We start from the raw sequence: 26,996 nt of genomic DNA on the forward strand, positions 1-26,996 counted from the left end.
TGTTCAGGTCAAATTCCAGCTCCCTGTAAGCCGCAGATTCACCATGACTGAGCTTTAGCGATGTTCAAATCTGGGATTGAACACAGGCCGTCATTTGGGGGCCGTAATGCGAATTTCTGGGACGGAGTCACGGGACACTGACTGGAACCCCCCAAACCAACACACACGCACAGTTATTGGGGAAAAAATAAATTTAGGCACCAGCAGAATAGTCACTCCCTTAAGTATGCACCTGTCTTTCTTTTACAGAGCAGTGTAAAGACACTCAACCTCTCTCAATAGCGAGTTGGTATGACAAGTGTATCACAGTATGTGCATTCAAGACACTATGCGGGGAAGGGAGTTACAGAATGTGTGTGTGTGTGTGTGTGTGTGTGTGTGTGTGTGTGTGTGTGTGGGCGGGAGGGGAGTGCGAGTTCTAATCTGAAAATGTGGGAACGAACTAAAAACTGTGCTCCATTTGTACTGCTGTGAAACTCTGGTCTGTTGGAGCTGGTGAAAAATACATGACCGTCCTTTTCATTTTACATTCTCCCTTCTTGCTGGAGTCAATGATGGCCTGGGGCAACTCAGGGTGCACTGAGCAGCGTGCGTCTATGGAAAGCTGAGGTTTCTCTCATCCCTTATTTCTGTGCTGTCACATCTATTACTCTCCTTACTTTAAGGCGAGGAACAAGGGGGTAAACAATTATATCCAACTAAATGACAGTAGCATCATGTAATGTTCTGACTTTACATTATGTCTGGGTTGATAAAAGTCACATAAGAAACATTTTCCTGTCTTAGTAATTGCCTTGAATATAGAGGTAAGCAAGCAACCGCAAGATATTACACTTGTTTCATATAAACAAATTGTTAATTTAGATACAATCACTGTCATTCAATTTCAAAATGAAATTGAAAACTGTATTGAACAATTACCCATACATGGATAGAAAAAATGTGTTTAACATTTTGTTTTTTCTGAAATTACTTCTACCGTGTGCGCGCACACACACACACACACACACACACACACACACACACACACACACACACACACACACACACACACACACACACACACACACACACACACACACACACACACACACACACACACACACACACACACACACACACACACACACACACACACACACACACACACACACACACACACACACACACACACACACACACAAACAAAATCTAACAGATTTGAGTTAAAGACAAAAGACTGATTGGTTTCTTCTCCAAACAGTTCCTGAACAGTCTCAGAACATCTGATACATGAATCTGTTTGACTGTCAAAGATATCCGTTTCAAACCTTAAAATAAGCACATTTTAAATAAACTGCAACGGAGAACGTGATAGATGTGTCACATCATTATTCATCCAGCGTTTATAAGTGTTATATATAGTTTTTATTAACACCTTAAACATTCCTAATTAATCGCATGACTTTAGAAAAAATGTCTTCTACATCATGACAGTTTTCTGAAAAAGCTATGTTTCTATGCCAGTCGTTAGCATAGAAACAAAATAGCAGACCTACAAGCTCATAGCGCGCCACTCGGTGGCGCGCTATGAGCTTGTAGATCTGATATTTTTCAATAGCTAAAGCATAACATTCCTAATTAATCGCATGACTTTAGAAAGATAATCCCTTTTTTTCCTTTTTTTTCTCTGCATACACAGGCATGCAGCATGTGATGGCTGTTGGCTGCTGTCTTTACCTCATTGATGAAGTCGCCGATGTCTCCGGGGTGTGGAGCCGCTGACCTCATGGGGTACTGAGGCTCAGGATGGAGGGGTCTCTCATCCATTCGGCGGATCCCCACAGGCTTGATGGCGTCGGGCTCTATCGTGTCTGGCTGCTGGAGCTGGCTGAGGTCGTAATCCTGGGGAAGACGACAAGACGGACAGATGGGGGTTAGCACCGACCGAGCCAATGTGCCTGGAGACCCCCAAAACTACTCGACGACAGCAGCTTTTGGGCTTTTCTTTTTGGCTCGACCCAAGAACTAAAAACGCCTCGAGAAACGGCACGTCGGCACCCATATGAATAGAGGCAAGAACGTGTTCGTATCACGTTGGATTTCTCAAAAAAAAAAAACGCTAAGAGAAGAGAAGTTTATTGAAGGGGGATAAAAGGTTCCAAAGTTAGAACGCAGGGTTTAATTTGAGCAAAGGCTACGGCAGGTGGAGGGGAACTTTAATCTGGTTGTTTGTGAAGCACAAGCTCGGGGGCGAATTGATGCGTTTAATAAAAATACAGCCAACAGTGAGGGTGTCCAAGCTTCGGGAGCAAATCATAAGTCGCAGAGCTTTTCCACCAGCGAGGTGTGCTGCAGGAAGTGTGTGTGTTAGCGACTGTTTTGCTCTAATCAGGCCCCAGACACGGGATGGTGGATACGCATAAGCTATGGCTAATCCTATTAACATTACCAAGGCAACCTGAATGGCTTGCAGTTTGCACACAGTCACAGGCAGGGGAAGAGGATGGAGCAGAGGATGAAGTGAAGAGAGGGAGTGAGTTAGGTTAGAGTAACGCCCAATATATAAACATCATCGCATGATGGAATCATACAAGGAAGTATAACTGCAAGCTGATCTACACATAACTGATCTACAAGCTCATCACGATTTGATACATTGTGGGCTTGTATATTGGCTATTTTTAGCATGAGAGGACGTGAGAGCGACAGAGAAAGACAATAGGCAAGAGAATGGGAGACAGGATTTGAGCAAGGAGTGCACATGGGTGGGTGAGAGAGAGAGAGAGAGAGAGAGAGAGAGAGAGAGAGAGAGAGAGAGAGAGAGAGAGAGAGAGAGAGAGAGACAGAGTGAGAGTGAGAAATGTACTGTGATGAGAGAGTGCAGCTGGGTGAACTAGATGGCATGATGGCCACCGAGCGGACACGATAGAGAAAACGCCATCTAAGAATCGGGACATGTGTGCCTAATAGGCGTGCATGATGGATTGTCTCTCTTTAGAAGAGTTTCGGTAATCCATCCATCCATAATATCCTTCTTCAAAATTGTCTTTGCCCGGTTTGCACAAATATGTACCTACACGCGCACGCACTCAAGCACACAGACTGCAGACACTCCGATTTAAAAATAAACATGGAGGGGGAAAAAAAATACCGGTATATAAACCCTATGCTGTCGTGCAAACAACCGAGACATGCAAACAACACAGCTGAGCATGCGGACACTCGACAAACAAACACCTACTCAATTTCACACTAATAAGTATCATCCCAAATCCAAAAACAAACACATAGATTATTCATGTGTAATTCGATGTCACGGCCAATGACAGTAACCCTCAGGCCGGCTGCAAAAAGGACAGTGGCCACCACACATCTCACACACACACACAGGATGTGGTCTGTCGGCTCGACTTCACGTCAGCCTGACCCCTCTGGGACTTTGGGGGGGGATGCGGAGGTTCACGACAAGGGTCAGGAGTTAGTGACAGCAACTGCAACATGGTCTTATAGTGATAGAGTTAACCTGAAACATCTAGCTCTGCTGCCGCCCTCATGACATTATGGCAGTGGAGGACCTGCTAGTCACATAACAGTAATGTTTATGCTACTACAGAGTTAACTCAAGAGTGTAAAAAGACTTAACTTAAAGGAGCATTCAGTGATTTGGGTGATTTGGAAAAAACCCCGGTCCACCCCGGTAACAAGATGTGCACGTATACACGCTCTACAGTGGGGGAAGTACAACAGACCAACAGCACGTGCACCAAGGCCCGCCCCACTCAATTATGATTGGAGGAAGGCCCCTCTCATCCTGATTGGATGAAGGCTTTGCCACCCAAAGCCCAAACCGAAACTAGGGTTTTTTGACTCCAGGGGCTCACTGGGGACAGGGAGGAACTCCTTATATGGTCAGCACACTTTATAGTAGGGAGGATTATCCAAAAAATAAGAAAAAATAAGTGATATTTGAATTAAGTGAAATCACTGAATATACCTTTAAGTTAACTTTACCACATCGCTTGGCATTGCTATTTTGGGTGATTACAGGCAACAAATCTATAAGCTCACAGCGTGGCACAATGCGACACGTTGTACGCTTGTAGATCGCTATTTTTTTTAAATAGACGCTCGACACCAATGATTTTACTGTGTAGTACCGCTGTACCACCTTATGCCTGATCTACATTCAAATACAATACACTAGCTGGCTGCTTAACACACTCCGCTCTGGAAGATGGACCTGAACAACAAACTGTATAATGAACGAATGAAGGAGTGAATATGTTACACTAATGGAACTTGAATTTAAAATGAGTGTTTGGTTAGAAGTGGTCTTGCGGTGCAGTCGAGAATTCTGTTTATTTACAGGCACAAATGAGAGAGACACCTGCAGTTTTTGAATAAATAAGCTTCAAAAAAATTCAACAAAACAACAGTGGCAGGTTATATATTGACTGGATTTGAAATAAAAAGTATTTCCTCTTCAGTTTTCAGTTTCTCTTTTAAAGTCAACACTGTTTAGGGTTAACACATGCTACATTTTACTGCATGGTCATTTAACCCATTTTGGGCGGGAATCCCTTTTGGCATTATGTTATGCTTTAGCTATTGAAAAATAGCAGATCTACAAGCTCATAGCGCGCCACAGAGTGGTGCGCTACGAGCTTGTAGGTCTGCTATTTTTGAAAAACCGAAGAACCACTGACACAGAAACATAGCTTTTTCAGAAAACTGTCAGGATGTAGAAGACATTTTTAGAATCTGATCTCAGGTCAGAATGGGTTAAAGAGCTCAGAGGTGTGAGGATTGATCTCCATCCTGTTGCTTTTCACTCGCCAACAGCAACACGTACAACTTGACATTATGTCTACATGGATGTGTTTCTTTCTTTGGGTGAGCGTCGCCTGCGCAGTCACCCACTCTCCTGAAAATGATTACCCCGCAAACCCAATACAAACACAGCAATGGCAGCAGCAACAAAAATCAAATACTGGCAAAGCGACCAATGGTCTGACACTTCAATTTCCTCCCCAGCGGGAGATAGGGAGAACAGAGGTGGGCATTATAAAGACCACATCGCCAGAAAAGTCAGGCTCATTTTTTATTTATTTTTTTACCCAACACTGACTCCTCGATTCTACGGCCGACGAGACCATTTGGTCCTGGCAACCTGCCCTCCTCTGCAGCACTGAGCAGCACTGCAAATGGAAAACTTGTTTTCCTTCGATCAATCTGTTCTCTACTTTCTTCTTTTTTTTGCCTTTCAGAGGTGTTATATCATAAAACGCTTTTATTTCAACATGTTCCCTTTCACAACAGTTTAGAGATTACCGACTGGGATTTTGTGTGGGTGCATATCCGTCTGTGCGTGTTTATGTGTGAGTGACTGTGTGTGTGCGTGTGCACGCTACCGCCCGCCTAATCACCACCAGATGTGTAATGGCTTTGCAGTCATATCGTTACCTTAGACAGAGCTCCATTATTACAGCCCAGCAGCTGTCTGTCTCTAAATGACATTAGCTTTCCAATTACAAGTCTCTGAGGCTAATTTAGCCCCGGTCCGGCCCGGGGAAGGGAAGGGCTCTCCCACTCATCTCTCCCGTACCTGAGAGCTCCATGTGGACTCGGGAACAATTTAGCCAGCAGCAAGAAAATAGCCCATTTTGTACGACTATGAAACGATTCCCAGCTGCTAAGCAGAGGTCATTATGACAATTGAATTTGAGAGTGTAGTGCGGTACGTGTGGCCGTGAGGCTGGGCTATCAGCATATCGCCGCTGTCAGGTGGGACCCTTGCATATCCCAAACTATTCATTTTCATCAACTAGAGAAAATAAAATAAATAAATATATTTATCTACAAATAAATAAACAAGGTGATGCAATGTTTCCACCGGACAGTGGCGATAGTGTGAAGCGTGTGTGGGTGTGCGTTCCACCGTACCTGATCCTCCTCTCCTCCTCCTTCCTCGTCGTACTTGAGGATGTTGTCTCGGACGTCGTCCTCGGGGTCGATGAGCAGCAGTTTGGCGTGACACTCCTTATCGCGACGCTTCATCCACACCACAAACAACAGCACCAGGACTGCAGTGAGAAAGAGACAAGACCTCACGTTACTAAAGCAAAAGAACAAAAGGTACATATTTTCTCCAGATAAAACGATCCAATCCAGTGTTTTAGAGGTCGGGACAGGGGACTGATCGCGTTTCATAGCTCGGGACACGGGCCTGATCAGGGCTATCTTTTTGGTAATCCTGCAATAATCTAGCTGTATCTCGGTTGATGTTTGTCTGTTGTTGTCCATCTTTATAATCCCTGTGTCCGTGTGGTAAAGCCTTATTTATACCAGGCCGATTTACTGAAAATAGCACATAGCAGAAAATAGCAGATCCACAAGCTCATAAAAGCAGCACGGATGCAACGTGTTGCGAGCTTATAGATCGGGTGTTTTCAGTACAACGGAGCATCAATTGGTCGTTAGTGTGGTCACAGCTGTCCGAAGGAGGAGGCGTGGGCGGCACTCACTAAGGAGGATGATGATGCAGAGGAGAATGGCGATGATGGCGCCCGTGCCCAGGCCGGCGGCCATTATGTGCTGCGCGTCGGTGCAGTAGCCGTTGATGTCACACTGGCACACTTTGATGCGCAGGTAGGACGTGTTGGACATGGGCAGGTTGCCCGAGTCGGTGATGATTATGGGGATCTCGTAGATGCCGCTTTCCAGAAAGCCAATCTTCATGCTCACCTGGGCATAGTCACCTGAGAGAGTGACATAGAGAGAGAGAGAGAGAGAGAGAGAGATTTGTACTTCAGCGTTATAAAAGAAGCTTTTAGACGAATACAATAAAGCCATTTAGAGAAAACATTTTCAAGCGAGGGGGATTAAGTCAAAACAGTCATTTGTAGTGCCGGTGTTCACAATATGATTATGACCTTATTACCACTTTGCAATGAGTATGCGCCATGAGTTCCTACCTATCTAATCCAAAATATGGTCAGGATTTAGATTTGCAGCTTAGAACTCTACTGAATACCTTTTGATAATACCGCTTAGAATAAATTCCCTGCCACTATAATCCATATGCCCGTTATCCTATTAAGATATACTCACTGTGTTATGACTCACTGCATCTAATCGCTAACACACAATAATACATGAGCCATTTCCCTCATATTTGTTCTGAATGAAAATAATCTATTACAGGTTGTTTCCCAATGTAAACATGTATTACCATCTGCATAAATGGAATGCAAGTTATATTTGTACAATGGATGGTTATATTTGCTGACATTGCCACATACAACTGCAGGTCGTCTCCAGACTGTAGCACGAATTAAACGAAGAATAACAGACGCACCAATCTTTCAATAAATGAATGCCAGTAAAAAGCACCAATGTTCATTAAAGCTCAGTTGTTTTTCTAATCCAAAGGATGAATATGAACCATGATTAAATGATTATGATTGGTGATGATTATGTTTTGTTGTCGTTTTAACCCATTCTGGGCGGGAACCCCTTTTGGTGTTTTAAACATTATGTTATAATTTAGCTATTGAAAAATAGCAGATCTACAAGCTCATAGCGCGCCACCGAGTGGCGCGCTACGAGCTTGTAGGTCTGCTATTTTTTTTAAATCGCGAAAATATTTATTTCAGAAAACTGGAGAATTTAGAAGATTTTTTTAAAATTTCGAGGTCAGGCCTAAATGGGTTAAGGTCATATTTAACTTGCAAATGGTAGTCTGCTAATACAATATACTGTAACTGCAGTTGTTGTCTGCCTTCTCTTCTGTGGAGAAATGTGTAGACTCGTTGATGACAGGTGATGCTGCCTGAAACTCATAAGCCCAATATCCCCCCTCACCAAGTGGGTGTTCTGTTTTAGCTCAGAGGTACAAATTTGATGGAGACCCAGTTTGAATCACCGCATTGCCGTTTTAAAAAGTGCTACTAGTTAATAATAACAATAATGACAACACAATATAAACCAATTGCTATAGTGCTTTGTGTCTTCTCACGTACCACTGAGTCTTGTGATGGTCCAGTTTCTCCTAACGTCAAGCGGCTTGTGGGCAAGCTCGAAAGCAAACGGGCCAGCGTTGGGGTTCATGTCTCCATCCAGTGCCGTAATGTTGATGGCATTGGGCTCTGGTTTTTCGCACACCTCTGCCTCCTGGGGGGACACTCGCGGTGCATTGTCGTTGATATCCAGTAGGAAGATCTGAAGAGTGCCTGTGCCAGTTGCTGTCGGTATGCCTGGATGCCCGTGGGCACACATAACGACAAAATAACAAAAATATTTGTGAGAATATTGTATAATGCAACACAAAACCACAAAACAAGTATTTTTCTGTGGAAACCACATTAAAATAGGGCACTTGAAACATTGGGTTCATGTGGGCGAAGACCGCATACTGATCTGAGAAGCTAATCGCAAATGGGGTGGGTGAGTCAGAGCGACGGACTGATATTTGGGCAATATCTGCACACCCACATTGTGTGTGTGCACGCGCGCATTTGCGCGCGCGCGTGAGTATGCATGCGTGCGTATGCATGCATGCATGCATGCGTCCGTGCGTGCGCGTAAGCACACATGCATGTGCCTGAGGAATATCTCCCTGGCGAAGGCCACGGGATGGGAATACTAAAGGGCAAAGACAGACAGAGCCCACTGTCACCTCCTCTCAGCATCCTCGTCTATGCATTCACAGAGTTAAGAGGCTTTTTTTACCATTCGGGCCACGCTCAAAGGAGCTAGTCATCCAATCCTGACCCATTAAGGCTGAGAAACCTCTTTATTGGTGGAGTTTTTAAGCTTATTGGCCTGATCCACGCTCCACAGAACAGGGTAAACCTGAACAGAGGTAAGTCCTGTCAGTGCAGGAGAGGTGACTATGGCCCGCACGCTGCACCGTGGTTCTAGGATCGCTACCACATTAACCTTCGACTAAAGCTAGCCGGCGTACCAGACATGCCAAGTGCTCGGCGCGGAGCTGCCCTTCAAGCATGGATGCTGCTTTTGTGCCTCTGAGGAAAAGAAATCCTCCACAGATTGGGTGCACTGATATAGCAGTGGCTGGTATAAAAGGCAAATAACAAAAGCAGTCTATTTGGTGTGCCGGGTAGAAGAGAGACCTTCAAAAGATTGGCCACAAGGCCACCTTGTGCCACGTTTACTTTCATAAACATGACTCTGTCTGTTCCCGGCGGCGCCGACAATGACAGCCTGCAGTGGGGTTGGCTTTTGAAAAGAGGCAGGCACATTAAAACAACTAAAACCTACAGGCAGGTGCATTAAAGGGTGATATTTTTGGACTGTTAGCAACATACCGTTATCTGAGGCCATGAATGTTGCATTGTACAGATTGTTCTTCACAAAGGGGGACTCTCGGTCTAGAACGGCTATCGTGGTGATTCGGCCAGTGTTGGGGTCTATCTTCAGCCAGTTGGCAGGATCCGTGAGTTTTGCGTATCTGAGAGGAGACAAAAGAATGAGCGATTAAACAAAGGCTCATAATCCTTAGCGTTCACTTTCAGTGAATGCTAAGGAACTTTCAGGGTTCAAAACAACATTCAACATCATTGTGACTTTTTAGCACAGCTTTATCCGACCGTAGTACATCCTGAGTATTGAGCATTGCCTTGGAAAGGCATAAACACAGGCATAAAAAAGGGACTATATTCTCTCTCTGCACCTGGTTTCATGTAACCTGACTCCGCCAGATGGGGCAGCAGAGAGTACACTGGGTTCCCCCCTCCTGCTCCCATCTGGGAACTCTCAGGCAGACTTGATGCTCCGGCCACCAAACGGCCTGGCCAATCAGCGGCAGCTAGAGGCGGGATCAAGGCAGCACTGTGTATGCCTTGATCCCGCCTCTAGCTGCCGCTGATTGGCTGATTGGTTTCATGAGCTTCCTTTGAAAATATGCTGCTTCAATTAGGCTCCACTGTGCCTTGACAGACACAATGGCCCACCTCCAGTCCTCCTAAAGTACCTGATGTTTTGCTGCATGAAGCGGTCAGGATCCTGCGCCGTGAAGGTGGTCAGCGTCGACTCGGGAGGCACTCCCTCCTCCAGCTTGACGAGCTTGGGGTTCGGGTCGAAGTAGGGGCTCTCGTTCATGTCTAGCACCCTGATGGAGACGGTGGCGGTGGACTGGCGGGGCGAGTGGATGCCCCGCGCCAGCGGCACCTCGTTCACCGCCGCCACCGTCAGTACATATGTCCTGAATGATTCGTAGTCAATGGGCTGCGGGGGAAAGATAATAGAGGACGCTGAATGCGACGGAACATAATGTGATGCAAGATAAACAAAAGGAAAATGACACTGTCAGAATGTCAGTAATAAGTGACAATCTCTGAAAATGTCCATCAAGTGCAATTGGGACATAACGATAAAGATAGATTCTCTCGCTGCTGAGGAGCTCATGACGGGAATGACCCCTACCCACACAATACAGAATCTGAATGACCCCTACCCACACAATACAGAATCTGAATGGAAGTCCATGGTGATGCATGATCATAATCAAGCTCGTCATCATTGTGATGATGATCACTTAAATGAAGCAAATGGCATCATTTTGTAATGAAAATTCAAATTGGCCCCAGCGTATGCCAATGAGCAGATTTCCCATCCGACTCTTATGAATTCCTCGTGTGCCTCTCTCTCATCGCTCCCCTTCCACAGACAGTGAATGGAAGGTTCCACCCCGCAGCCGTCATCAGCATACATCAGTGTACTGACAACACTGATGATAGCTACAGGCTGGAACGTCTGTAGTCTTGTCAACCCCTCGTAAAAACTATCTAAATGCCTTTTGGCTTCCGTGGTAATCTTTTTGAGTGCAAACCTGCAGAGCGTTTGCACTCTTGAGCGTCCCGGTGACTCCCACTGTATGCCTCGAGTGTAGCAAAGTTTCATGATGGAATTTAGATTAAATACCAGGTCTCGATAGAAAGAAGCTAGTATTGATCATCAGGCTTACGAGCATAAAAAATGACCCATAAGGAGTGAAACCAACATTTTGCTGTGTGCACTACCGCAGAAAGTGTATGTATGTATGTATGTATGTATGTATGTATGTATGTATGTATGTTTGTACGTACAGTTAGTATGTATGCAAACTATGCATGCATGCATGTATGTATGTCTTAAAACATCTATTTATTTTTAATTTATATTCATTCACACATAAACCACAGCTCACTACAGCATGTGGTGTGGTGCACTAACCACCAGCATTATAAAGGATTTATCTCATACATTCAAGGTGAACATCTCTCGGGGGAGATGCAGGCAGGCGTGTGGGCTTTTGGAAAGCTGGTCTTACCTTGACCACGGTTACCAGGCCCTCGTTAGAGGTGGGATCAGTGGGCACGGAGAACCTGCCGGTGGGGTCGCCGCCGGTGATTTTGTAGACGGTGTTCCAGGCCTGCGTGTTGGGCTGGTCTTTGTCAGTCACCGTCAGGTTGGCCACGATGACATTCACCCGGTTCTCTGGTACCTCGCCGAAGAACTGCATGAATAAAGCATGAGCGGAGTCAACAACAGTGAGCTGTTAAGTGATACTGCTGGGGCAGCAGAAAGTACACAGCGAGAGACCCGTGACCGAGCCCCACCAGGACCCATTCCAGGTAAATAGTTATCTACGGCAACTTATCATGTCATCGTGATCATCTCACTCGCTCCCTGCACTGATGGCACAACAATTGCAATAGACATTTCGGTTATTCACAACCGCCATAAGTGCCTCATTCACCCTGACGTACAGTGCTGCTTGCCATCACAGTGCTTGCATGTGTCAACATTTGGAGCGGAGGGGTTATAACAGCGAACGCATGGCTGGCTGCCGGGTTGTTGACGTGGCACCAAACATGCTAGGCAAGCAAAAGTGAATGTGCGAGTGTTGGCTGAGTGTGTGTATAGCCACACTAGGGAGGAAGGTGGGGAGTCCGGGTGCTGCGTCAAGGCCTCAAGCCTGATTTATACTTATACCAATGTATAAATGTACAAATAACCAATGTAAAGATTGCCGGCGAGTACTTTTTGCATCAGAACAATACACACACTTTCAGCGTGGCATATACCGTTGTAAGACAAAGTATAAATCTGCCATTATCCCATTTAGGCCCGACCTCAACATTTAAAAAAAAATCTTCTAAATCCTCCAGTTTTCTGAAATAAATATTTTCACGATTTTTCAAAAATAGCAGACCTACAAGCTCGTAGCGCGCCACTCGGTGGCGCGCTATGAGCTTGCAGATCTGCTATTTTTCAATAAATTATAACATAATGTTTAAAACACCAAAAGGGGTACTACCCGCCCAAAATGGGTTAGATATGAGTGGCATTTTTACCGTGTCGACCGTGAACTCTGGGGGGTTGTCATTGACGTCGGTGACTTTGATCATGGCGGTGGCAGTGTTGGAGAGCCCATACATGGGGTTGCCTTCCATGTCGGTGGCCTGGATGATGAGCGTGTACGTGGGCACTTTCTGCAGGAGGGGGGAAGGAAACGGACAGACCATGTTAACACATTTTGTGCCCAAAACGTCTGTGGACGTCCTGGGTATTACCGCACGTGCATAGCCCAAGACGTCTGTGGACGTCTTTGAAAAAAAAAATCTATATATATTTGTTTTTATTTTTATTAAAAAAAATCTGAAAAATCAAAACACTTTTTTTTTAACACGTGCTGTCAAAGTGTGTGTTTTCGCCATTGATAATGCATTTGGCGTTTAAATTAAATAACTCAGAAACTATAAAACATTTCAAAGTAAAAAGTTCCAGCATGTGTCTCCACAGTCAGCTGAATTATAAAACATGTGAATGGATTTTCTAGGTGAAAGTGATTTTGGGCAGTTTTGCGTGGGCTCTCAATGTGTTAAAACATGCAGTTTCTATATCTGATAACATTAGTCCCCGTCTCTGAAAAAAACAATATCAATCAATGTACACAGCTTTCAATTTGTGATTTGCTCGCCAGTCGCCACCTAATTGCGATGACTAATGCCAGCTTTCCCCAATAACGCTTTATTCCCCCACAGGAGGAGGGTTTTGAGGCGTTATGATTGCACGTGTGAAAGAGACACCTCCGCTCTGTGGCCCATGATGATGCATGATGGGGGATCTGGAGGTAACAAATGACTCCTTTCACATTAAAAGGCACTCAGGTGACGGACCAGTTGCGAGGTAATGAGAACTGGGCAAATTACTTTCACGGTGGCAACTGCCGGACATCTAACAGCGGCCCCAGGGCGGAAGTGATTGAACAGCCAACCTAGCCAGATTGCTCTCACCAGAATTACACCAACTGGCTCTCGCTTTATATATTTATTTACCTCTTGGTATTCCCCCCCCCCCCCACATCCCACACAGCTGTGCAATAAAAAAGGTGGCCACCATGTAATAGTAAATAAGTATGAAGTGCCTGAATCTATTTATACTCATTTTTATACTTTATTATGTACAACCAAAAAGAAAATGAATTCATGTCATGGATGGCTGTGCTAATGAGAATAAACTCTCATTAACCCATCATTTTAATAGAACTCAAATATACGAGGGAGGGAGGAATTTAATGAGAGAGAGAGAGAGAGAGAGAGAGAGAGAGAGAGAGAGAGAGAGAGAGAGAGAGAGAGAGAGAGAGAGAGAGAGAGAGAGAGACACCAACCTCTCTGTCCAGGCCTGCTGCCACTGTAATGATGCCTCCCGTCTTGTTGTTAATGGTGAACATATTAGAGGTCGGGCTCTCTGGGTTCTGGGAGAGGATCTTGTAACGCAGCATTCCATTGGCTGTTTTAGGGTCATCTTTGTCAACAGAAGTTACAGTCATGACAAATGTCCCTGAAGGAAAGAATGACACAAATGACAATGAAATTAGACAGACAGACAGACAGACAGACAGACAGACAGACAGACAGACATGCACGCACACACGCACTTCCTTTGGTCTCTCAGTCAAGTACAGTATCAAATTTAGCTACACTTAATGCACTATACTTTGGCAATGAAGAAGGCATTAGAATTGGAACGGTGCAGGGAGTGAGTCTCCAGATTTTTAAACCTTCGTATTATACACTGCCAGAGTACTTCTCGTAAGGTTTAAGAATGGCATAGATCACATCAATACTTAACGGCAGCCACCTTAACAAAGCAGCTGTACCCGCGAGTGCCATCAGCGCTATGTGATCCGTTAATACTGTGACGGAAAGTAGAGCTGGATTACTCAGACTACAGTACACTAGCAGAGCAGAGCTGGAGGTTGGTTGGCCTGGCCTTGGACTGGTCGTCTTATCTCACTGTTATGGGTCCCCTTAGTTTTTGTTTCCTACATTTGGTTTTTAATTATTATTATTATTTCTAAATATATATATATATATTAAAAAAAACATTCCAAAAAAGCTAAACTTTTCATGAATTCATAACAAAATCCAATGATTTCTTTTCAGTAATGTCATGAAGAAATGAAAGAAAAACTTTAAGAAATTCCATAAATTAGAACAAATATTTGTGAAAAAAGACGATCTCCAAGCTCACAACGAGGCTTGAAGTGACAAGTTGTGAGCTTGTAGATCTGCTATTTTCACTAGTTTGGGTCCCGGGCAAACATATTTTGTATGTTTTGGGGTCACGGACTGAAAGGTTTGGGAACCACTGTCTTACCTGGCTTGGAACCTTCAGGGACGGTGCCGTTCCAGATCTGATGGATGAACTCTGGCCTGTTGTCGTTCATGTCGATCACATTGATCACAATGTCAATGGGGTTCTCCACTTGGTTTCCGTTGAGGTCGACCGCATGAGCTCTCAGCTGGGAAAAGGATATACAAAAAAAAACATAAATAAACGAATAACACACACACACACACACACACACACACACACACACACACACACACACACACACACACACACACACACACACACACACACACACACACACACACACACACACACACACACACACACACACACACACACACACACACACACACACACACACACACACACACACACACACACACACGAAACCCAACAAGCATAAAAGCCTTGCAAACGTGAAGCGAGGAATGTAGGCGTTGTTGCCTGGATCAACACAGGTCTCCTCCAGGTGTGTTGAAGAGGGGCACAACAACGCAAGCGTAAAAAAAAAAAGCTAAATAGAATCCAGGTCTGGTGAGTCGCGGGCGTGTGCACGTAACGAGCACGCGCGCAACAAATGCACGGGACTGGGCTCACGTAAATACGCTTGCGTTGTCACACCGCGACTTCTCAGAGCAAAAACGCAGGTCTCATTGAAAATGAACTATAGGCACGTTTTATCGCTCCCCGTTTGCAAAGCCCTTTAGTTGCATTTTAAAGTTTCCCTTTTATTCAAACACCAGACACTGTCTGGAGCTGAGAATAATACTTCATAGCCATACAGCCTTTTTTGAAAGAATAGAATCCTTTAAATTCTCAGACGGATAAGTCAGATTTCTTCAAGGACCAACGGCCCAGGCACGCCCCAGCCTCTATGTGTGGACTAGTATGTGCATATGGGGGCTGCAGTGTTTGGGCTACGTGGGGTCCTTGAGCCGAGGCCAACAGGCCAGACTGGAATGTACAATCCTCACCATGCAGCCAGACCAGCACACATACCATACCACCAGATAAAAGCAGGCTGGGAAAACATTCACAAAGAGATTGTCGCGGGCAACACTTTAGCTCAGAAAAGGCACAGAAGTAGGTTTGTTTGACATTGGAACACTGGTGCCAAAACCACGAGTGTTCACCTCACTGCTGTCGGGTGGAAACCTTGTACACTGTACAGTATGTTATTTTTTTTAAATTATATATATATATATATATATATATATATATATATATATATATACACACACAGTCTAGAGACTTACATGGAAGTTGTTGATGTGCTCTCTGTCCAGGGGCTTGTTGACGGACAGCTCTCCATCGATGGGGTTGATGATGAAGATGCCGGTGGGAGGCTGGTCGGCGCCGGGCCCAGTCACACTGTACCTCAGGGAGCGGTTCTTATCATGGTCCGATCGGATCTGTGTGCAGGCACAGTTGAGAGTTAACACCTATGATGCTAAAATTGTGTATACACGTCTTTTCTAATCAAACCGGGATGTGACTTGGACGTGTATAAGAGTCTTTTTAATGATATAAAACGGGATCGCTGTAATCAATTTTTTGACAGCTCTCGTTGCTAGGGAGAGATCATAACATCATACCTCCCAGTTTTGCGGGGAAATGGAAGGCGGGGCTTTTCAGAGTAAGATCTGCCCATCTGCTTGCCACTCTAGCGCCTTTATTCTGAAGAACTCTGGCAATAATTAATAATGGATACACAACAGTAGTAAGTAGTAGTAAGACCTGTATATAGTGGTGTGTGTGTGTGTGTGTGTGTGTGTGTGTGTGTGTGTGTGTGTGTGTGTGTGTGTGCGCGCGCGCGTGCGTGCGTATAGGAAAGACTAGATGGCTCGCCTGCAATTTTCAACCAGTTTTTAAAACAGTTTGGTTTGTTATAAACGTCAGATGATACTGCATACTCATAATGGACTTTCATGGACTTTTAAAAACAACATTAAGCAGATAACCAATCTGAATCAAAGCCACGTTGATAACGTTATGTAATAGATCAAGATTTCAGCGAGTTAAAGAGTATTTTTGTTTGAGCCGATCGATCACCAGCTACCACAGAACGCACCAGAAAGGTTCACTGTAGCAAGATGGCCTCCGGTGAACGACGCCAGAGACTCTCTGCCTTGCTCCATCTAGCCTTATATGTCTATGATGGTATCTATTTATAAATCCAGGAGTCTGTCTGTCTGTCTGTGTCAATGTTTTTGCCCAGATGCACAATCATGGTGCACCATAGAATGGCTGACTGGCCTCTCAGAGTACTCCGATAAGGGATACTGTAACAGCACAGCACTAAGTACTCTGACAATGGGTGCTGCACAAGTGATTAAAAAAATAAAATAGGACCCAGCAGCTCCCACCCCGCTGTGCATTTCGCTTTTTCTACCATGTTACTGTGCTTAAGCAGTTCCGTCTCGCCTATACCGCCGTCGATCCCCCTCGCCGGCCGTGTAAGCCAAGACACACCGCGTACGTTCCTCACATCCTGGAGCCACGCTGAGCAAACGATTTCCTCACCCTCACATCATCCATTAAAGCCCAGAAACATCCCCCCCTTAATACGGCTGGATTAAATACAATACATACAGATGGTATATACAGGACTTAGCAGTCAGTCAGGAAGTCAGCTTATGGTGAGAAGGGATCTACTTCTTTAACAGACATGAGAAGGATTGCTGGTGTGCTGTCGGGCCGCCCACACCCTGCCGCGACCAGGGAATGGATGTGCCAGCCAGTAGTGTCCTTGAGCCATGATAAAAGGAGGATAATATCTCAACAGACAACGTGGGGTAACAGCCCACCGGTGGGCACTTTAGACTCCACTGTGTATTAAAGTAACGCTGGGTACCGAAGGAACAGATAAACATCGTGAGCAAAGTGTCCTGACCTTTAGCAACGGGTGGTAAATATTGAGACTTTTGTTGGACGTGGAAGTATATATGCGTTTGAAAGAGTGTGGGAGAGGCGGGGGAGGCTAGAGCAACGCACAGTGTGTGTGTGTGTGTGTGTGCACGTACGTACTGTATATGAGTGCCTGTCTGAGATTTGTCTTACCCGAACAAGTTCCTGTGGGAATGGCCCTCGGGAGTTCTCCGGGACGTTGATTGGGGGGATGACCCAGTCTCTCTTCATGCGCTGGAGCTTGCTGTTTGTTTGTCGTGGCGGGAACGCTATTTCCCTCAAAGTCGGGGGCGTCCCTGGAAGGTCAGCAACATCCTGGAAGAGGAAATGACAACATTTTAGAAATCAGATCCATACAACACAACGACATGCTTGAGTCTAAAAGCTTTTTTGGTATGGGGTCAGGTGTGGTAATCAAACCTTATAGAAACCTTAGAAAGGCTGACGCAATGCATGAGCTAAATTACAATAAGTTATTGGCAGCGAATATTGATTAATGCCTACCCTTAAAGGCCATTCACACCAAGCACTACTACTATAACAATAAATTACATGACGTACTGTCATGTACAGTACGTACAAAATAAATAAAATAATGTACATAGTGCTTGATTGGTGCATAAAGCTGAGCATTTTTGCCAATCCTATTGCAATGGTATGAAATAGTAAATCTTAAATTGCGTGTTGTTTCCTACAATCAATTCTTTTAAGACTCCTTTTGTGGCCTTTTGTGCAAGTAATGGTTGTGATAATATGCCTTTAAGCAAGTGTATTAAATTCTTTGGTGGCACACAACTGCAGCAGCCAACACCCCCCTCCCACCCAATATTACGGAAAAACAGATTGCCATAAATGGCAGACCCCACTCTCACGTCCCGATAAAACATGCCCACACAGACACGCAGGCTTCCATAATGGATCTGCCACCCTCCCTTGGCTGTAATGAATGAGATCTGAAACAAAGGAGGATGGTACCTGCAAGCTAGACACTAAACACCCAGATGGCGAGAATTGCCGGCACTGCTCCAGAGACGGAGAGGACTGAAGCAGTGCCAGCCAAAGTTAAAATAACCTTGAACAACACAGGGCCAGAAAGCAGCGACTACAGAAACAACATTATGTACAACTTGTCAGAGTTGAGCGAATGACAGCTGTAGTTCTCGTGGCACCGTTCGTCGTCACACACCTCGAGAAAAGAAAGACACACATACGACAAGGTACCTTGAAACCTTCCCTCCCGCCACTGTTGCTAAATGCTAGAAAGTAGCGGGAACTTCAGTGTGGAAAGGAAACCCGAAATTAATTAAGAATTTGGCGCCTTACGACATGACCCACTAAGATCTGGGGAGGTGTCGGAGTGCCTCCACTAATCATGTTTGAAATCCGATTATACTGCTTTCGCACATTTGAAATGCAGAGAGGCAAGCGGACAGATAGCGAAGGAGCACGCTTCAGAGATATCTATTACCCTATTAAAATGGGCACGAGTGAGAGCAGTAATTATTTGCGACCTGTGTCTGGAATGATGAATGACGTGGCTGGTTTTGCTCAGCCCAGCACACATCTATCTCTGCAGTGCTGGAGGTCTGTGCAAAAATGGTGCAAAAACCCCTCCATCTTCTGAATAGGGCATGGATCTTCAACAGGGGGTTTGGGGGCCCCTATGGGGTCTTACTACAGGGGGTCCGCCATTTTTTATTTATTTTTTACATTAAAAAAAAGGGATATTCCACTTTTTGTCTACTCAGGCTTATGTGAACACCCCAGACAGTTTTGAAGTTGCTCGATTCAGTATTTAGATATGTCATTGATTTTAGCTGCCCGCCCCCTTCGAACCCACTGCATCTTCAAACTCGATGCTAACCATGACAGATTCATCAAAACACCCGTCCTTTTTTTCTGGTGACTGATGCTGCCCTCCTAATACGTGAGATCGGTGCCTGTGTTTATTTTTTAATTTTACTTTAAAAAAAAAAAAAAATAATAATTATTTTGGAAAATGAAAAGCATCAGGGAAAGAATAAAAAGGAATAAATAAATGAAAAAGTAATAAAACAAACATGGGCACCTCACATATTTGGAGGGCAGTATGAGTCACCAGAAAAAAGGATGGGTGTTTCCGATGAATCGAACATGGTTAAAATGAAGTTACAATGTGTTTCTGTAGGAAGGGGGTGGGGCAGCTAAAATTAATATCAGATATCTATATGAACTTTTGGCGAAGAGATTTGATGTAGAGGGGAAAAACAGCAGACCCAAGTACAGAGCCAAATGTCAAGTTGACTAAAGTATTGAGGGTTCAAGTGGTTAAATGTCTGAAAATAAACTGGTGACAGTGCTGTCAAAGAAGTCAATCTAAGAAATCTATGAAAATGATCAATCTGCAACACAGTTTTATACAATAGGCCAGTGGTTCTCAACCAGTGGTCCTTGAGGGAGTGCCAGGTGGTCCCCAGCTAAATGATGGAGAGTTGGTAACCAAATGGACCCTTATAGATCTTTAACTCTCGAGAAACCAAATGGGTCCATTTGGTTTCATTTTACACTCTCAAGAGTTCAATTATTGTTTGCCCGTTATCTCTCCTAATGGCACCAATATCAGTACAGCATGGAATTGTGGTCAAAATGTTATCCAACGACGACAAAATATTCCTACGTTTTGGGTATGCGATGCTAAATGTCATCAAAATGGTAGTCAGTGGCCCAGGCGGTGGCGTAACCGTCTGGGCACCCGACTGGTGATCCAGTCGCAGTGTGCCGCGGGTTCGACTCCCGAGCCCGACACGGCCTTTACTGCGTGTCTTCCCCCGTCTCTCTCCCGTTTCCTGTCAGCCTACTGTCTGTCCCTTCAAAAACCAATAAAAGGCGTAAGCCGCAAAAAAATATCTTTAAAAAAAATGGTAGTCAGTGGCTCAACAGTTTGAAAACCACTGCAATAGCCGTATGTAGTGGGGTGGGGGGGGGGGGGGGGTCCCTGCTCCATACCTCTCTCAGCTATGGTGTCCTTGGCCTTAAAAACATGGGAGGACTAATTCAGTTCAGACACTAGGAGTAATGGGAGGCTGCTGAAGGATGGTGTTGGGTGAAAGAGTGTGGCAGGGCCAGGGATTGCTGCGTATACTATACGTGACTACGTGTGTCTTATGCTTTCACATTAAATTCCGCAACCGCTCCTAAGGGACCTCTGCAGTGAAGTTGAACTTACAGTAGCAGCAGCTGGAGTAGGGGAGGTCAGTCCCATGCTAATGAGTTTATTGTTTAGCTGTCATTGATTAGAATATTTCCCTGGGGCCGAGGCATTCATGGTGCTAATAAAAACAAAATCTAATCGCTGATGTGATTATGAGATGCATGATGATTCATGACATTCATTTTTCTGTGAGAGAGATAACCGCTCCTCCTCCTGACCTCATAAACATGCAAGATAGGGGGAAACTCAATCCCTGATTTCATTACAATCAAATCAAGGCAAATGGGACAGACTAATGGAAAAGACACGCACGCCATAGCCGAAGGAACTGTAAATAAATGCTTGTTTCCAGTCAAATATATTTACATGTCGGCCAGCATGAGGTTTTGGCCTCCATTTGAAAAAGCTGTAGCATGGCAATGTTTATCTGTTTTGGACAAGTCTGCATTTGTCTTAAACTAACCGTCAACAGAGACTAATGGTATCATTAAAATCACATACCTGCAGGAGTCACTATAGCAAATGAGTGTCAGTAGCTAACGACGGTGTTTTGAGAAGCCATGGTAAATCATTCCATGCAAGAAGTTTAATTTCAGCCCACGAGACCGCCGCGCCTGCAGCACTGACAGCAACTAGACATAACTGTCAGCATTAACTTTTAATCTGTGGCCACATAAAATACGACGTTCACCTTTAATGGGATTATCTGGGGGCGCTGCACGTGTTGAAATGGGACTGGAGGAAAAGGCGAAGCGGCACTGTGGTCTTTGTAAAACAAACACGGTTATTGTATTTAGAGACGTTCATTAAGACATCCAAGAGTCCCATAATCTAACATCGCATTGCAGTGATTACTGTAATACGCATATAAAGGCTCACTGATGGCACAGCAAACAACAAGCCACAGAATACCAGAGAGTGGGAGGCAAGACAGATGAAGGGCAAATGGCATAATTCCAGTAAGTGGCAAAAAGCAACAGATATTATCTAATTGAACCGGCTGATATAATCCGCTGGCAATGAAGTTAAAGCACCTCAACAGTCGATAGAGCGGTTTTCCATTTCCTGGTTACATAGCAGGGGGGAGGGCGGGCGGGACACGTTTTGATGCTCGATTGGTATACTCCCCTCCTCTCATCTACAGCCAACCACAACGTTGACACATGAGAGCACGGTCAGTCTAACAGACTGCAGATGACTGCACAAACCGGCCAGCGGAACGGCTGAAACGACACACTCTCTCCAGCTAAGACAGATGCTACCCATCTTCCAAATCACCGGTAGGGGGTGTGTCCCCTTTTGGATGACAAGGCAATAACCTCGCTGGCTCATTGAAATCGGCTTTACGAGGAACCATTTTGCATCTGCTCTCGCTACCCACTGACCGTGTTGAGTATATGTTTGTGCTCCTAGTAAATTGTCACATTACGTTTTAATTAGCGAGCATCCATCCAGTCTCCCGTAACACCTGCTACAATTTAGGGAACAAGTCATCTGTGAATGTGGCGTGTGCCTAATAAGCGCAAGTTATTTGATGCGAGGGCAGAATTGATTATTCAGAGACTGTACAACAGGAACACCAGTCAGACAAACAAGACAAATGTGTTCTGGAAGGGAGGGAAGGGAGCTAGGTAGTAACCCACCGGAAATGTCAGCGTCGTTTGCATCTTGAATTGTTTCTCTTCGTGGACGTGCGTGGCAGTCACCACCAATGGCGACCCTTGCAGTGCAGAGAGCTTTAGGTCGCTGGCAGCAATCCCGAATAGGACCATTCCGGCAGTTTCTATGATCTCGATTGTTGCCGGGGAGGTGCGATTGAACACGAAGAGTCCCGCTTGCTCGCAGTCCTGAAACGTCACTGGAAGAAACACACAGAAAGATTGCGGGCGTTAGATTTAAGACTGGGGATAATAAAAAAGGAAAGAGAAAACACCATGGAAAAGCAGCGATAGAGGAATGAAGACTGACAGGCAGGCAGACAAAGAGACAGAAGACAGAAGGCCTTCCTCCCACACTTCTTGCAGACTGTGTAGTGCAGTCCACAAAGGTTCTTCCTCTAACTCATACATTATTCACTTCAAGCTGTGCCCCAAAGGTATTGCTCAAAACAGGTGCGTCAGTGGAGGAAAGAGAGACTTGAGGGAGGGTGATGTCCCCGTTATAAGGGCTTTAGCAGAAACATCCCAAAAATACCCAAACATTAGCTAGATTTAAAGCCTGCTATGTCAATTAGAATGTGTCTGAATAAAAGAGAAGACACAAAAAAAGAGAGGAGAAACAGAGTAACAAAGTAAAAGAATAATCCAAAGGAATTAAGTTTTTCTTTTTCTTCTATCCTTTTCTCTTTTCAAAACATTTCAAAACAAGCTTTTGCACGCTAGCTTTGTCCCCGATGACAAACAGGGATGCTTTCCGTGGATGGCTACCCATCCTCAGCCTCCCAGGAGGGTGAAGTGTGTGATGTTTATTTCATCAGTATGTACAAACACAAGACACATGGAAACTCACACACAAACACACACACACACACACACACACACACACACACACACACACACAGCCTTTCTCACAGACAGGTGGCTCAAGACGGGCTGCCTCAGTGGCAATGACACAACACTGGTTCATGTTACAGGTGAATGACAAAGCCACACACACACACACGCACGCACGCACGCACGCACGCACGCACGCACGCACGCACGCACGCACACACACATACACACACACACACACACACTTTATAAACAAATACACACACACACACACACACACACACACACCTCGGCAGCTAAAAGCTTCGTTGGCAGTTCCTCTTGTGGGGATAAACTTCCCATGCAGCGGTGCCTGGTGTTTATAGTGTGCACCACGGCGTACAGACAGAGAGAGGACACTGGAGTTACTCCCAGTGTGTGTGTGTGTGTGTGTGTGTGTGTGGGGGGGGGGGGGGGGGGGGCACCACGGCGTACAGACAGAGAGAGGACACTGACGTTACTCCCTGTGTGTGTGTGTGTGTGTGGGGGGGGGGGGGGGGCACCACGGCATACAGACAGAGAGAGGACACTGACGTTACTCCCTGTGTGTGTGTGTGTGTGTGTGTGGGGGGGGGGGGGGGGGGCACCACGGCATACAGACAGAGAGAGGACACTGAAGTTACTCCCAGTGTGTGTGTGTGTGTGTGTGTGTGTGTGTGTGTGTGTGTGTGTGACTGTGTGTGGGGGGGGGGGGCACCACGGCGTACAGACAGAGAGAGGACACTGACGTTACTCCCAGTGTGTGTGTGTGTGTGTGTGTGTGTGTGTGTGTGTGTGTGGGGGGGGGGGGGGGGGGGGGGGGGCACCACGGCGTACAGACAGAGAGAGGACACTGAAGTTACTCCCAGTGTGTGTGTGTGTGTGTGTGTGTGTGTGTGTGTGTGTGTGGGGGGGGGGGGGGGGGCACCACGGCGTACAGACAGAGAGAGGAGAGGACACTGAAGTTACTCCCAGTACTCCACATCACAACGTTAAGATGTATCGCTGCAGTGGAGGAGGAGGCTCTGCCGGAGCCGTCGTCGTGAATTATTAAACTCAAGACGTGGAATTACTTAACAAAAGCCTTGAGCGAGGAGGGGGGGGGTGGGTGGGGGGGGGGCACCTAATCTTCCTTTTTCTCGTTGCTACCTTGAGGACACGGCGATGACTTTTCTGAGCATCGTCTGAAGTCAGAGAGCACACCAAGCTATAGCTCCTATACGGGTGTGTCGGGTGCTGAGGCTGCACGGCGTGACAGGAACGCAAAAGGCACGACTCAATTCAGCCACATGGACCCTGGTGTCCCTATATATACCGAGGGGAAGGAGACCATTCGCTAGAAATAGCGGATCTACAAGCTCACAGAGCATTGCGCGCTTGTAGATTGGCTATCTTCAGTAAAGATACTTGGTGCAGAGGGGGGGAAAGGAAGCGGTATAGAGCCCTGGGGGACTCCGGGGCAACTAAGTACAGGGGTTTAAATGGTTAAGATGACAATTACATACAGACAGATGCACACACTTGATTAGGAGGACTAGAATAGCAACTATGTCAGTGAGTGGCTTTAGCACTTGTCTGGTTACTTTATAGAGCATGAGTGATGCAAGATTTGTGGGGTCCGAGTCCTAGACCATCAATTGATAGATATTTTCTGTATATCTGATAGTTTAGTAAAGTTTTAAAATGTTTGAAATCATATTATATTAATCATATTATATATATACTATTACATGCCCCAAATAGGGATACCAGGTTGTACAGTTGGAGGCCATCGATATTGTCCTTTTCTTTTTGCTGAGGTTTGCGTGATCTGCGCAAAAGGACAGTTAACCCATTTTGGGCGGGAACCCCTTTTGGTGTTTTAAACATTGTTATAATTTAGCTATTGAAAAATAGCAGATCTACAAGCTCGTAGCGCGCCACCGAGTGGCGCGCTACGAGCTTTGTAGGTCTGCTATTTTTGAAAAATCGTGAAAATATTTATTTCAGAAAACTGGAGGATTTAGAAGGATTTTTTTTTAATTTTGAGGTCAGGCCTAAATGGGTCAAATGATAAGGGACAATATCGGTGGCACCCAACTGTACTATTACATGCCCCAAATAGGGATACCAGGTTGTAAGTGGTTAAAATCCATCTTTATTACTTTTACTGTACCAGCACCAGACACTTACTAGCCCCACCATTGACAGTGTATTTTCATTTATTTTATTTTACTTTCGTATTGTACTCTTGGACTCGGGCACAGTGGCTGAAAGCAGCGCGGCAGAAACTGTTAATCTTCCTCCCAACATAAAACCAGAATGGAAATTCGGTGAAAAGTAGTGGAAAACACATTCCCAAATACAAAACTTGTCTTCTGCAACAAGTGCTCCTATATGCAAATTGAAATTGAGAACAGCAAAAGAAAGTACAGTGGGGTCATCCCTATGTTCCCCACTTACCCTAGGGTTAGCGTTAGGTTTCTGACTTCAGTGTTTTGTACTATACAATTGTATGTATAAGTACAGACCAAATAATGTTTGTTTTTGCCATCTTTGTTGAAGAGTCTGAGCAATTATGTTTTATTTTATGCCAGTGTTGATTTTCAGTTGGCTAAGACTAGATAGTTTAAGTAGCCTAGGCAGGCCTAAAGTTCAATGGATTGTTCAAAGACTGAGCTTAAATCAGGATTGGCTACTAAAAGTAACACTAAGACTAAGTTGCTAAAATACTTTTAGTCTTGACTAAAATGACTAGGTTAGGTTTCTGGTTTAGGTTTATTCTAAGTGGGGAACAAAGAACCTTTTTTGCATGGTGGGGAACATAGAACCTGGGGAACATAGGTACGCTCCCAGTACAGTGACAGAAGAAACATCAATAAAATGGAAATACAATTATGTCCTAGACGGTGTATCTACTGTACACAAAGAGAGGGGGAACAAATGTATGTGGACTCTGGTTGCAGCTTACAGATGAGAATATGCTGGGCTTGTTTCACCTGAGGAGTTGCCATTCATCTAAATATTGATGTAAAGCACACAAGGGTTCCACCGTGGGTGAAGTAGCATGGAGAGAGAACAAAACAGCGTATTTAATGAAGATACAAGATGCAAGGATCAAATCTATTCTGCATTGGAACGTGCTTCATATTGAGCATGCTCCTCCTGGCTCCTTTTGTTCAAGCCCTCCTCCGCCAATTAGTTTCTCTTTGTCTGTTTGAACAGGACAAAGCCGACTTCAGAACCACGAATGACCTTCACTCTCTGAAGGTGTTGCCTTCAAGCCAACCACCTATGAATTCAAAGCCTTCAAGCAATCACCTAGCCAGCCACGGCCTGTGCAGATGGATGCTCCGACAGCGATAGAATACAGAGCAAAAGAGTGTCAAAATAACTCGGCTCACAATACAGCGGCTCGCTGTTTATAGATTTGTGAAGCTTTGCAATGTCGAACGGAGAGGTGAGGAAATCTCATTCACGCTTCCCCTAATGAGGTGCTTGGATTATCATATAAATCATCGACTCTGCGGTTCCACTCGTGCGTGTGTGTGTGTGTGTGTGTGTGTGTGTGTGTGCAAGAGTGAGAGAATGAGATAGCTTTATATCTAAATGATATTTCAGGCTTATATCTTGGACAACAATATATAGTGGTTAGTACAGTTATGATGCACTTTTATGAGCAAACAAGCTAATAGAATCTGGGCCAGTGACAATTCAACCATGCTAGTTGAAATTCAAGACTAATCACACAGTCGGCTAAAATATGCAGCGATTATAATGTGAAT

General features: G+C 45.0%; 1 protein-coding gene across 2 annotated transcripts in view; it reads right to left on the reverse strand.

Annotated features, from left to right (window-relative positions):
• cdh2 (cadherin 2, type 1, N-cadherin (neuronal)) overlaps positions 1-26,996 on the reverse strand; it is a 73,061-nt gene that overhangs the window by 3,272 nt on the left and 42,793 nt on the right. The window contains exons 3-16 of one of the 2 annotated variants that reach the window (XM_079530191.1): positions 22,366-22,580; positions 17,686-17,847; positions 15,882-16,037; positions 14,650-14,794; positions 13,658-13,830; positions 12,342-12,479; positions 11,315-11,500; positions 9,977-10,230; positions 9,312-9,454; positions 8,004-8,237; positions 6,507-6,740; positions 5,926-6,065; positions 1,634-1,884; positions 1,394-1,444 (exon numbers count right to left, since the gene is read on the reverse strand). In XM_079530191.1, the coding sequence (XP_079386317.1) occupies positions 1,429-1,444; positions 1,634-1,884; positions 5,926-6,065; positions 6,507-6,740; positions 8,004-8,237; positions 9,312-9,454; positions 9,977-10,230; positions 11,315-11,500; positions 12,342-12,479; positions 13,658-13,830; positions 14,650-14,794; positions 15,882-16,037; positions 17,686-17,847; positions 22,366-22,580 (2,447 nt within the window). In that variant the 3' untranslated portion in view covers positions 1,394-1,428. Of the gene's footprint in view, positions 1-1,393; positions 1,445-1,633; positions 1,885-5,925; positions 6,066-6,506; positions 6,741-8,003; positions 8,238-9,311; positions 9,455-9,976; positions 10,231-11,314; positions 11,501-12,341; positions 12,480-13,657; positions 13,831-14,649; positions 14,795-15,881; positions 16,038-17,685; positions 17,848-22,365; positions 22,581-26,996 lie in introns of those variants that run through there. The other variant, XM_079530190.1, reaches the window with a different exon arrangement.

Source organism: Electrona antarctica, assembly GCF_951216825.1.
Source record: "Electrona antarctica genome assembly, chromosome: 19".
In the NCBI taxonomy this organism is placed as follows: domain Eukaryota; kingdom Metazoa; phylum Chordata; class Actinopteri; order Myctophiformes; family Myctophidae; genus Electrona; species Electrona antarctica.